This window comes from Equus caballus, chromosome 9, assembly GCF_041296265.1.
Source record: "Equus caballus isolate H_3958 breed thoroughbred chromosome 9, TB-T2T, whole genome shotgun sequence".
Taxonomy (NCBI): Eukaryota; Metazoa; Chordata; class Mammalia; order Perissodactyla; family Equidae; genus Equus; species Equus caballus.
Window position 1 is genome coordinate 36,190,154 of NC_091692.1, and position 13,377 is coordinate 36,203,530.

At 37.0% G+C, this 13,377-nt stretch overlaps 1 protein-coding gene across 3 annotated transcripts in view; it reads left to right on the top strand.

Annotated features, from left to right (window-relative positions):
- PRKDC (protein kinase, DNA-activated, catalytic subunit) overlaps positions 1–13,086 on the top strand; it is a 202,058-nt gene extending 188,972 nt beyond the window's left edge. For 2 of the 3 annotated variants that reach the window (XM_070221373.1, XM_070221374.1), the window contains 10 exons: positions 2,045–2,249; positions 3,215–3,282; positions 4,112–4,332; positions 4,646–4,738; positions 7,101–7,190; positions 7,398–7,469; positions 7,546–7,747; positions 8,315–8,503; positions 9,330–9,469; positions 11,409–13,086. In XM_070221373.1, the coding sequence (XP_070077474.1) occupies positions 2,045–2,249; positions 3,215–3,282; positions 4,112–4,332; positions 4,646–4,738; positions 7,101–7,190; positions 7,398–7,469; positions 7,546–7,747; positions 8,315–8,503; positions 9,330–9,469; positions 11,409–11,613 (1,485 nt within the window). In that variant the 3' untranslated portion in view covers positions 11,614–13,086. 3 annotated transcript variants of the gene reach the window in all.
- The last annotated feature ends 291 nt before the right edge of the window (positions 13,087–13,377 follow it).

Sequence of the window (13,377 nt, forward strand, 5' to 3'; positions counted from 1 at the left end):
TCTAAACAGAGAAGCCAGAACTGAAAAATGGGTGACTTGACCCCTGTCAAACAGAGAGAGCGGCAGAATGGAAACTAGAATCAGGTCTCCCAGCTTAGTAGGACCAGTCCATAGCCCATCACCTGTGAAATCATTTCAGCAGGACCTCTTTCCTGCAGCCTTCCCTAATCTACCTTGTGCTCCAGTCTGCTCTGGTCCCTACTGCAGGCAGAGGGAGGGTGTTTCTCTATAGTTTGCTATCTGTCTGTCTCCTCAACCAGCATGAAAGTGTCTACAGAAACCTTTCCATTGCCTTGTGTGGAATAATTCTAGGCAGCCCCCAGTCAAGACTGCGTGTTATCCCTTTGAACTCTTGGCCACTTCCTTTCCCTGCATGCTGGATACCATAAGACTCTGCCCTGAAAATCTATTCATGTAGACGGTAGCTCTTCCTAGCTGCCACTGAGCACAGCACATCCAGCCTAACTGAGGGATGCTGTCAGAGTGGAGACATACACCTCCTGCCAGGCATGATATTTGTCCTCAGGTTAATTCCTAGTACCTTGGAAAATCAATGCAGAAACTTCTACTTAGTACCAGATCAACATGTAATTTGCATTAATTATTTAAAATAGTAATTGCCTACCAAAACAGAAATGCTTCAGATTTTACTTTAGAGGATCCTGAAGGGCATTATGCCAGTCAGATATATTGTTGGTGCTGGTTATGTTTGGGAAATAGTTAATCTTGCCATGTATTCTAAGAATTGCAGATAGTTTCTATATTTTTAATCTGTTTATAGATCAAGAAAGAAATTTGTTTTATGTATGTCAATATTCCTATAGTGGATTATCTTAAAATAGAGCATATATTTCATTTATACCAGATTTATGTTGTGGAGTTAGTTCTGAATTTGGTAAAAACATTTCTAATTAAAGAGAATCAAGTAAATCTTGAGGACTATTAAGTCACTGTTAGTAATACATTTGAGTTTTGTTTTTTGTGGGTTTTTTTTTTTACATCAGGATTATAATTTAAATAAATATTTGAGAAAAGACTAATACAAAGAACTATTTGATATGTTCCAAGATAAAGTACTTCTAGTAATAGTTGCTTTTAGAAATATAAATTATTTAAATAGTGTTTATACTGGCTTATGATCTAAAACAATGGCTTGAAAGACCCCTACTAAGGAAAGTACAGCATTCTTATATCTCTCTTTTCAGCCCTAATGAAGAATTATGGGCTGTTCATTTTTATTTATTTATTTATTTATTTATTTATTTATTTATTTATTTATTTATTTATTTTGAGGAAGATTAGCCCTGAGCTAACATCTGCTGCCAATCCTCCTCTTTTTGCTGAGGAAGACTGGCCCTGAGCTAACATCCTTGCTCATCTTCCTCTACTTTATGTGTGGAATGCCTACCACAGCATGGTTTGCCAAGCAGTGCCATGTCCGCACCCGGGATCTGAACCAGTGAACCCCGGGCTGCCGAAGCGCAATGTGCACACTTAACCGCTATGCCACCGGGCCAGCCCCTATCTTTTTTTTTTTTTAAAGATTTTATTTTTCGTTTTTCTCCCAAAGGCCCCTGATACATTGTTGTATATTCTTAGTTGTGGGTCGTTCTAGCTGTGGTATGTGGGACACCGCCTCAGCATGGCTTTGATGAGTGGTGCCATGTCCACGCCCAGGATTTGAACCAGCGAAACTGGGCTGCCGAAGCAGAATGCAAACTTAACCACTTGGCCATGGGGCCGGCCCCAGGCTGTTCATTTTTATTGAATGACTCCTTTTATTTTGTACTTTGTTCCTAATTACTCCTGTTACCATAATGATCTAGGTCAGTAACTAGAGAGTGGGCACAAAGAAACAAACAAAAGCAGGCTTCAGGTGTTTTAGTGTATGGAAACATTCAAGGAAGGCCGAACTGTAAATCTTAAAGCACAGAAAAAAACCTTTATAATTTGGTGCTTGATTCTTATAAACATACAAGCCTAGAACCTTTTCCAAAGCTCAAATGAAATATTAATATTTAAGGTATATTATTATTAATTTCAGGCTTTTGGAAAAGAATTTGATAAACACTTTGGGAGAGGAGGTTCTAAGCTACCTGGAATGAAGCCCCGTGAATTCAGTGATATTACCAACTCACTATTTTCAAAAATGTGCGAAGTCTCAAAGCCACCTGGGAATCTGAAAGAATGCTCGCCCTGGATGAGTGACTTCAAAGTAGAATTTTTGAGAAGTGAACTGGAGATTCCTGGTGAGTTAACCCTCAGGGATGACAAAACTGTTCTTTAAGGAGAATAGTGCTGTAGCAAGAATTTCTGATCTCTAAAATAATGATATTGGGAGCTTGACAGTTTTTTTTTTTTTAAGCACTTAAAATTTCGCCATATTTTTCATCATTAGGAAAATCTGTAAATACTGTGAATTAGTACACTTTACTAACTAATTAGATTATAAGTTTATTAAATTCCTGGTTATGACAAGTATTCAGATTTCCATCTAATAATAATGGTAACTGGTAATTCCCTCTGAACATACCCATGCTTTACTCCTGAATAACTTTTCTCCAGAAATATACAGATATAGATGCACATCACTTCCTGGGATGTACTTGGTGGTCCCATTTAAAGTGATGAGATAATGATAAATGACTTACGTTCAGGAAAAAGAATTGTGATATTGATGATAGAGACACATAAGTTGGTTGGATGTGAACATAGCATGATTTTTCAAAGGTGATCTTTGTATATTCCATGTTCTTCATCCTGGAATTTGCCAGACAAAAAAACATATTGATAGGGTTACTCATATTCTCATCCCAGTGGATAGAAAAAAAACATATTTGGAGAAACACTTCTTTATTATTATTAACAGCTGTGCCTTACATAAGTCAGTTTCAAGAAAAACATTGAAAACGAAGCCTCCTAATAAGCAGCTTGATTCTCCTTGAAATAATACAATGTTCTAGCTCAAGACGTTATTGTTCCTGTTTGGAATTTGTCTACTCCATTAGAATAGGAAGCTAACTTCCATTTGTCAGTCAGATTGAGAAATAATGGCATTAAAAAATAAGTCCATTTTCTTTAGATAGTAAAATTTTTTACGAAAAGTTTCCATGTTAGATTAGCTTTTTTTTTTTATTACATCAACAGATATATTTTAAAATACAGGATTCTGTAACAAGCTATATCTAAGTAAGGCTTCTGTGGTTTGTTTTAGGTCAGTATGATGGCAAGGGAAAACCAGTGCCAGAATACCATGCACGAATTGCTGGGTTTGATGAGCGGGTAAGTGCCAATGTGTTCAACCCCAGTCACCGTAGTTAGGATTGTTAGTGTGTGGCATTTAGTTCTTCAGATATGAGAATGGTATATTTGTCTTTACTAAAGAAAAAACAACTTCCCATGTTGGTCTCAAACGTTAAGAATTTTCTGATCCTGTTATTTACTGAATTTCTTAATATAATGTTTCTAATGTTTCAACATCAGTTATGTTTAAGGATATATGGGGGCCGGCCTCGTGGCGCAGCAGTTAAGTTTGCACATTCTGCTTCTCAGGGCCCAGGGTTCGCTGGTTCGGATCCCAGGTGTGGACATGGCACTGCTTGGCAAAAAGCCATGCTGTGGTAGGCATCCCATATATAAAGTAGAGGAAGATGGGCATGGATCTTAGCTCAGGGCCGGTCTTCCTCAGCAAAAAAGAGGAGGGTTGGCAGTGGTTAGCTCAGGGCTGATCTTCCTCCAAAAAAAAAAAAAAGGATATATGTGTGTATGTGTATCCATTATAAAATATACGTAGAATTAAATTAAGTAATTGTAACAAGTTAACATGTATGTTGCTTGTTACTAAGGATATCCACACTTATAAGCAATTATTTATAAACAGTAATGTGAAATTCCTTGGCACAACGGTAGGGCATAAACAGGTAACAAATACTGTGCTGGCCCTAGGTTCTCTTCTTTTTTCTGTCACCTGACTCTGTCTTCGAGGAGAGGTCTTTCTTTGAGGAATGCATACCAACCAGCAGTAGTTCTCCCCTTTTTATGATGATGTGATGGGTTATTCTCTCAATTTCTAAGACTTCACTTAAAAATGTTTTCTTAAAAATTTTTAAAGATAAAAGTAATGGCTTCTATGAGAAAACCAAAGCGTATCATCATCCGAGGCCATGATGAGAGAGAGTACCCTTTCCTTGTGAAGGGAGGTGAAGATCTGAGGCAGGACCAACGCATCGAGCAGCTCTTCGAGGTCATGAATGTCATCCTTTCCCAAGATGCTACCTGTAGTCAGAGAAGCATGCAGCTAAAGACATACCAGGTCATACCCATGACCTCCAGGTATGACCACGTACGCATTGTCATTCTAGAGTAGATTTATGTGAATGTAAGATCCAGTTCTATGCCAAGGTCTTGTTTAATTTTACCAACATTCTGTTATAGGTCACTTGACAATTCAGTGTTTTAAATTTCACAAAGAGAGCTAAACAGAACTGATCAACATTTCTAAACCTATCATTTTCATCTTAGTGTAGAGAAAGCAAGTGAAGAATAGACAAGAAATCTACTTTATTTAATTCTACATAACTTTTTTTTCTAGTGTTGAAAGAGCAGTTTAGATTTATGTTCATAAACTATTTATTCTCATTTACAGATTAGGACTAATTGAATGGATTGAAAATACTTTTACCTTGAAGGAACTTCTTTTGAGTAACATGTCACAAGAGGAGAAAGCAGCTTGTACAAGGTAACATGGAATCTAAATACTGTTTCTCCAGCTGTGGCCCCACCCGAGCCTGCTGCTGCCCAGCCACAACATCCCTCTGAGGAGAGTGGTTTCAGATTCAGTTCCTCCACCGCAAGCTTCTTGAGGGCATTTTAGGGCCCCTTTTAATTGGAGCCCTCAGCCATACCCTGGCCTATTCCTTAATCTGCCTCTGGCTGGGTGAATCAAGTACATGGAGTAGAAAGTTCTAATCTAACCAGTAGTTGCATGTATTTTAGGAGAATAAAAAAACAGTATTAACTTTGAAAAAAAAAGAAATATCTTGAAGGAAATAAATAAATAATAGTAAGATTAGCTGCTAATGTTTAATTAAACATTTTCTGTGGGCACTATTCTTAGTTCTTAATGTGTATGAAGTCATTTATTTTTCACAAAAACCCACAAGGTGAGTCTTATTATCACCTCTGTACAGATGAGTAAGCCGAGGCCAAGAGAGGTTAAATCACTTATCCTCGGTCACCCAGCATGTATTTTCCAACTTTTCTACAATGAACATGTATATTTTAATCAGAAGCGTTTTTTAGTGTTTTTTGTTTCTATAAAGACAAAACAGGACAACATTGAGAGACATTATGCAGGAGGAGTTGACAAGTTTTGGTGACTAGCTATAGGATGAAGGAAGAGGAAATGGTCATAAATAGGTGCAAGGCCTATTTCTCTTCATTGTACTCTCGTTCTTTCCTGAAAGTGTTTACATAGGAGCAGTATTGTCATCAGTCAGGGACAATTTCTATGAAATTAGGGGTATTCTTATCAAACTCTTTTTCCTGGGTAATAGTTGCTAAATAGGGCAGTATTTATGAACTTTTAATTCCAATCATTTGAGACCTTTGCCTAGAATTGTTTCTGCTTTCCCTGGAAGACAGGGAAATTGAGGAATAGTACTTCCTGGAGTCGGAAATTCCACATCTCGTTCTGGTGCTGACTCAGCAGTGATCCTGACTCCCACGGGAATCTTGAACAAGTGGCTCGTCCTCCCCTTATTTCCATCCCTCCGTTTGTAATATCGGATAGTAATGTAAAATGTGTAAGGTGAACATAGGTAGCAATAGGGTTTAAAGTACTTTTCAAATATGGAATTATATAAATTACTTCCCATTGTTTTTTTAAAACAAGGTGCTTCCAGCTCCCTATTACTAAAATCATTGCTATTTTTTTCTTAACTTACTTCTTGCACCTTTCCAACCTAAATTTTCATCCCATTTGAAACTAGGAGAGAATTTAGATGAAGATAGAGTCATCTATTTGTGAAATTAACCTAGGAACTCAGAAAAGATTCACCTTAAGTGAATGAACTACCAAGTAATATGTGAAATTCTTCTATCTTTAGATTCTTTTTTTTTTTTTTAAGATTGGCATCTGAACTAACATCTGTTGCCAATCTTTTTTTTTCTTCTTCTTCTCCCCAAAGCCCCCCAGTATATAGTTGTATATTCTAGTTGTAGGTCCCTCTGGTTGTGCTATTTGGGACACCACCTCAGCATGGCTTGATGAGCAGTGCCATGTCTGCACCCAGGATCTGAACCTAAGAAACCCTGGGCCACCAAAGCGGAGTACGCAAACTTAACCACTTGGCCACGGGGCTGACCCCCTTTAGATTCTTTTGTAGGAAAACTTGTTAAAACTTGTGACACAAACCCAAAAGTGGCAAATATCACATTGTTTCCAACTGCCTGAGTACTGCCTTTTGCCTATGAATATTACTGAAAACAGCTTCTCAAATTCAATTCAAATCCATTGTCGTTTAAGAAAATGCTTTATTGTACTTAATATGGATTTTATATGTGTCTGCATACTAGAAATGTTGAAGAAAGAATGTGGCACTGTTTTAAATAATGTAAAAAACAGACTCAATCGTCTTCAACAAATAATTTGTGGGCATTTTGTTTGTAGTAGTGATATGACTACCTTTCTTGCCTACTTTCAGTAAGTTGCACGTAGTCCTGTCATCCTGTTGTTACAGTTCTTTTCTGGGACCAGATCTTTAGAACCATACGCCTAAATCGTAAACACTTGTTTAGCTCATCTTGTTCCTCTCTGCATGAATTGAGAAATTTATTGTATCTGATTGTTTTGTGCCTGAATTTTTACATAGGAAATAACTTTGGTTTCTTAGGAGCAGTTAAAATTGAATAATGATATATTGAAATTCTAGATCCAGAGTAACATGGTTTCAGTGTAAATATTAAATATGTTTTAAAGTCATGTTTATTTTTCCCCGCCTCTTCACTGTTTTTCAATGAATTCTTGGTGATCTTTGCCTCTGAAATCACATAATGCTAAATATGTTCCTAATGCCGATTCCTTTTTTCTGACTCGTTAGCGATCCCAAAGCACCACCATTTGAATATAGAGACTGGCTGACAAAGATGTCTGGGAAATGTGATGTTGGTGCTTACATGCTAATGTATAAGTAAGTTTTGTTTTGATTTTCCTTCTTACTGACTAGTTCCTTCTTCTCAAAGTTGCGTATTTACTTTAGTTTCTTAGAGAGTTTTTTCTCAGAGAGATCATCAAAATCTAGTTATTTGATATTTGAGTTTCACTGTAAACAAAGAATTTTAAATTTCAAGTCACAAGAAGTTTGTTCTAATCAGACATTTCCTATTTTAAATCGTAGGGGAGCTAGTCGTACTGAAACAGTCACATCTTTTAGAAAAAGAGAAAGTAAGGTGCCAGCCGATCTCTTAAAGTAAGTATACTTCTGATTTTACAAACCCATTAGTGGCGCAGCAGAGACCTCAGAGGCTGTGTCTCCCCTCTCCTAGGCGGGCCTTTGTGAAGATGAGTACCAGCCCTGAGGCCTTCCTGACACTCCGCTCACACTTTGCCCGCTCTCACGCTTTGATATGCATTAGTCACTGGATTCTGGGCATTGGAGATAGACATCTGAACAATTTCCTGGTAAGCATGGAGACAGGTGGAGTGATTGGAATCGACTTTGGACATGCATTTGGATCAGCTACTCAGGTATGCTCACCTTGCTCTCATTATTCTCAGCTAGTTTAGAGTTGTCATAGCACTTTGTAACACCTTCTGGAAATATACAATTTTTAAAGAAGAAATGACATCTCAGTTAGGTCAGTTTTGTCATGGTCATTGAATTTGACAGTCTTGCAGAAAGGGATAATCTCAACTTCATTTTGGCCTTGTTCAGACAGGTTATGGAAGCTGTGATGATAAATTATCAGAGCTAAGAGTAAAATGTCTTCCTATAAATTATGAAGCCTCATAATCAAAATGTCTTCCACAAGATATGATTCCAATCTTTTCTCTGACGTTAAACTATGAATGTTTTACATTGCACTTCTAAATCTCTGCGGGCTGTGTAGTCCTACACACGTAGGTTTTGCATTGCAGGGATGATTATGTTGATTACTCTTGGGCACAGGGAATTCACTTCTGTATAGCTGATTTCAAGAAAAGAGGAGTACATATTGTCACTAAAAGTGAATAATACCTATGGGAGAATGTTCTGTTTGTGCCTGTTATTTGAGATTTCTAGTTCATATGTTCACATATTTTTTTTCTCTTTAGTTTCTGCCGGTCCCTGAGTTGATGCCTTTTCGTCTAACTCGCCAATTTATCAATCTGATGTTACCAATGAAAGAAACAGGTGTTATGTACAGTATCATGGTGCATGCACTGAGAGCCTTCCGCTCACAGTCCAACCTGCTTGCTAACACCATGGACGTGTTTGTAAAGGAGCCTTCCTTCGACTGGAAAGTAGGGTTATTCATATGCACTTTTCACTTTTATTTCAATGTACCAGTAATTGATCTGGTATCTACTATTATATAATGGAAATACATCAAACTGTATTTACTAAAGTAGTTACATTGTTTTGTACAGCATTTCCTGAAAGTAACATTTGAGATCATTTGGCCTGAAAACCAGATAAAAGACGTAACTAGGAGAGGAAATATGGACCCCTTGGTGATGGTGGGTCCAATTTCTTTCTGAGACAGCTTTTAGTTTAAAATCTGTTCCACATGAAGTTTTCCTTGATCATAAAGAGAGAGATGGCGTATCTAAATCTCAAGGTTCTTCATAATACAGCTCCAGAAGAATGAAACTTAGTGATGGTACCCTTTATAGGGAGTAAGTGCAGTCCCTCAAGGTTACTGTCACTGTTATGTATACTACCGTTAAAATTTGTATAGGAAGCTATAGAGCTCTCCCCAGCTATATATGCTTCTTTATTTTAAAATCATTACTTGTTTGGGGCTAGCCCCGTGGCCGAGTGGTTAAGTTTGCGTGCTCCGCTTTAACAGCCAAGGCTGATTCGGATCCTGGGCCCATGCTGCGGTGGTGCCCTACATAGCACAACCAGAAGGACCTACAACTAAGAATATACAACTATGTACTAGAGGGCTTTGGGGAGAAGAATTAAAAAAAAAGAAGAAGGTTGGCAACAGTTGTTAGCCTAGCTGCCAATCTTAAAAAAAAATAATTAAAAAATAAGTAAATAAAATCATTACTTGTTTAATGTTTGAATGTGATCATATGTACTTTTATAATAAGCAGAGAAAATCATGTTCTTTTCCTTTAGAATTTTGAACAGAAAATGCTAAAAAAAGGAGGATCATGGATTCAAGAAATAAATGTAACTGAAAAAAATTGGTATCCCCGGCAGAAAATACATTATGCTAAGAGAAAGTTAGCTGGTGCCAATCCAGCAGTTATTACTTGGTAAGATTGTTATTTGTGGAAAAAACACACAAAACACCAATATGCTACAGTTTACTGAAAAATTACTAAATGGTATATAAAGTGCTGAGTACTTTACATTTAGCTTATGATGTTAGCTTTATTATTCTCATTTTACAAATGAAAAAAGCGTGGCTTAAGGTTCACTTCTCCAAGGCTGGGCAAGGTCTCTCTCTCTAAAATCTGTGTACTTGACCCTTGCCCTTTTGGCACAGTCTTCAGGCTTCAGGTCATTACCTGGAGTAGCCTGTACCAGTGTGAGGAACAGCAGGAGCATTCTTAGACTATTACAAGAATATTTTTACACACATGAGAAGATTTAAGTTTTAAATTTGCTTTTGTCCTTTTTAGGACAAAAGGTGACCTTGGTGGGTACAGCACTGAAGTATGGAGAATACATTAGGGGCTTGTTAGATGAGAATCCAAATTGGTTTAGCCTTCAGATTTGCTTTTAAAATTTTTCTTGTTGTGGTCTAAAACAAATAGAAATTTATGGAAAATGATTCACTAGAAGGCAAAAAAGTTGGAATTTACAATTAAGTAATAGTAAATGACAAATCTGGTCACTTGTTTTTTGACAAGTGTGTTGAGAGCATTCAATGGTCTTTCCAACACATGGTGCTGGCAAAGGAATGAAACAGCAAAATTACAAACAAGAAAAGAAAAAAATAGTTAAATTCATCAAAACTAAAAACATGTGGGGCTGGCCCCGTGGCCGAGTGGTTAAGTTCGCGCACTCCGCAGCAGGCGGCCCAGTGTTTCGTTGGTTCGAATCCTGGGCGCGGACATGGCACTGCTCATCAGACCACGCTGAGGCAGCGTCCCACATGCCACAACTAGAAGGACCCACAGCGAAGAGTGCACAACTATGTACCGGGGGGCTTTGGGGAGAAAAAGGAAAAAAAAAAAAAAACTGAAAACGTGTGTGCTTCACAGGATACCGTCAAGAAAGTAAACAGACAGTCCACAGAATGGGAGAAAAATTTGAAAGTCATAATAGCTGATAAGGGACTTGCATCTAGAATATATTAAAAAAAAAAAACTCTTACAACTCAATAATATCTTACAAATAATTCAAAAAATGATCAAAGGACTTGAGCAGGGATTTCTCTAAGGAAGATGCACAAATGACAAGCACGTGGAAAGATGCTTAATATTATTAGTCATCAGAGAAATGCAAATGAGATACCACTTTACACCCACTAATATTGCTGTAATAAAAAAATGGAATATAACAAGTATTGGTGAGGATGTGGAGAAATTGGAGCCCTCATATGTTGCCTGTAGGAATGTAAAATACTGTAGAAAACAGTCTGGCCATTCCTCAAAAAGTTAAACACAGAATTACCTTTTGAGGGGCCGGCCGGGTGACACAGCGGTTAAGTTCACACAGTCCGCTTCTGTGGCCTGGGGTTCGCCCGTTCGGATCTTGGGTGCGGACCTATGCACTGCTTGTCAAGCCATGCTGTGGTAGGCATCCCACGTATAAAGTAGAGGAAAATGGTCATGGATGTTAGCTCAGGCCAGTCTTCCTCAGCATAAAGAGAAGGATTGGCCACAGATGTTAGCTCAGGGCAAATCTTCCTCAAAAAAATAAAATCAAATAAAAATAAAAGTTAAAAAATCTAAAAAAAAAAAAAAGGAATTACCATTTGACCCAGCAGTTCCATTCGCAGGTATAACACCCAATAGAAATGAAAGCATATGTCTACACAAAAACTTGTAGACAAATGTTAATAGCAGCATTATTCATGTTCTATTTTTCTACAAATGAAATCTCTTGACTTCAAGATTATGAGTAATAGAAAATATTCTAGAAGTGATGAGAGGGAATATTTGGATAGGACAGCTAGAAACGCAGGCAACATAGGAAAAGTGATGCATGGTTTGTGTTTTCATATTTGTTTAATATTTTTTCCAGTGATGAGTTACTTCTGGGCCATGAGAAGGTAGCTGCATTTGGAGATTATGTGGCTGTAGCACGAGGAAGTGAAGATCACAATATCCGTGCCCAAGAACTGGAGAGTGACCTTTCAGAAGAAGCTCAGGTGAAGTGCTTGATTGACCAGGCAACAGACCCCAACATCCTTGGCAGAACTTGGATAGGATGGGAGCCCTGGATGTGAGGTCTGTGAGAGTCAGTGGATAAAAAACATGAAAGTGTTTAAAGAATCTCTTAAACTTTTATGTACAGCAATCAGTGAGCTGATTTTCTTGACACACTAAAGAAATCTGTTTAATGATACAGTCTTCTCGCAGGAGTTTAATAAAGATCATGGTGAATATTGGTATGAATGAATGATTAGGTATAATCAAAGATTAGGCTAGGGTTATAATAGACGTAATAGAAAAATAAATGTCCAGGCTTATACAGGTATTAAATCAAGAATATAGCATATTACAAGTGCTACAACTTAGATAAACCAGCTATCTTAATAAATGGTGTAAGTGTGAGCATTCCCTGCAGTGTTCTCCTTGGTGGTCATGGCACATTGGAAATAACACCCAGAGACTTCATCACTGAGACTCCGTGAGAGTAAAGCCAACAGCATAACTGATATGAAGTTACATTATATTAGCAGCACAGGAGTAATAACAATAAGTAAAGCTAGGATTGTGGCTTATTATATTTAAAAATGATTATGTTTGATATTTTAGGATATTTTTGTAGGTTTTTTTCTTTTGTTTTCTTCTAGTTTTGACATTGTATGTTTTCTAGACTAGAAGATATTTAGGAGATAAAGACCTTGGTCTTAACACTTATTTTCATTACTCTGATCCCCAACAGGAAGACAGATAAAAATGGTTTGCATCCCAGATTAGGGATAACTTCAGAAATTCCATGTATTATAATAGGGATAGCACTAAGCTTTCCGTTCTAGGAAAATAAAGGAAATCTCTATTTGAAATGAATTCCTTATTTGGAGAGAAACATGCATTTTAGACAGCAAGATCAAATTAATGGATACAAAAATGGCTTCCTTTTCATTCACAGAATCTCTGCCCCTCCTCTAATCCTCCGCACACCTGGTACTGTTTTCAGATTGGCTTTGAGCTTTTTAATAGAAGAAAATTTCAAACATTTATTTTTGGAAACTCTTGCATGATTTTGAGAAATAATAATCTTGAAATATGGAACGTTAAAGTTTTTCCCCAAAGTAGTGTATAGCTCTTACACAGTTTCAAAAGCAAAACGTTCATCTTATATTTCATTATGTTACTTGACAAATTTATTCTGATAAATACAGACCGACTGCATTATGGCATTAAAAATAAACCTTATGTTCTCAGCAGATGGTATCTATTCAACCAAAGAAATTGCGTCTTTAAAGAAAAATAAGTGATCATGTGTGTGAAAACCCAGTATACACATACATGATCTAGTAAATATGTTTTGCTACAGCACAAAAACAATCAAAACAAGCCTACTTTGGAATTGAGCCGATTATAATATATTGTTTTCTGTAACAACTAATTAACCATAATTTTCTCTTGAGTCTTGATAATGCAGGATGTATTCATTAACTAGATCCCCATATTATGGGAAACTGTTTTTTAATGACTATGTTTCATATCAATAAAAGTTCATTGTTCCAAGATATCTGTGTGTATGAGTCCAGTCTCAAAGCTGTCTGCTTGAAAATTCCATCAAAACCCAAGAGAGTGCAATAAAAACAGTTAACATATGCAGCATTCATAAGACATTTGCACAGTTGCTCAGGATGCTTAGGGACTGCATGTCTGACCCATACTTTGGGTCCAAACTTCAACCCTGTGATTCTTGCTAAATAAAGATACTTGGTTTGGAAAACAGGAAATAAAAGAAGATGTCTCTACTGATTATAAGGAAATATGGATAATATTAAGAATATTTTTATTAAGCATTTTAT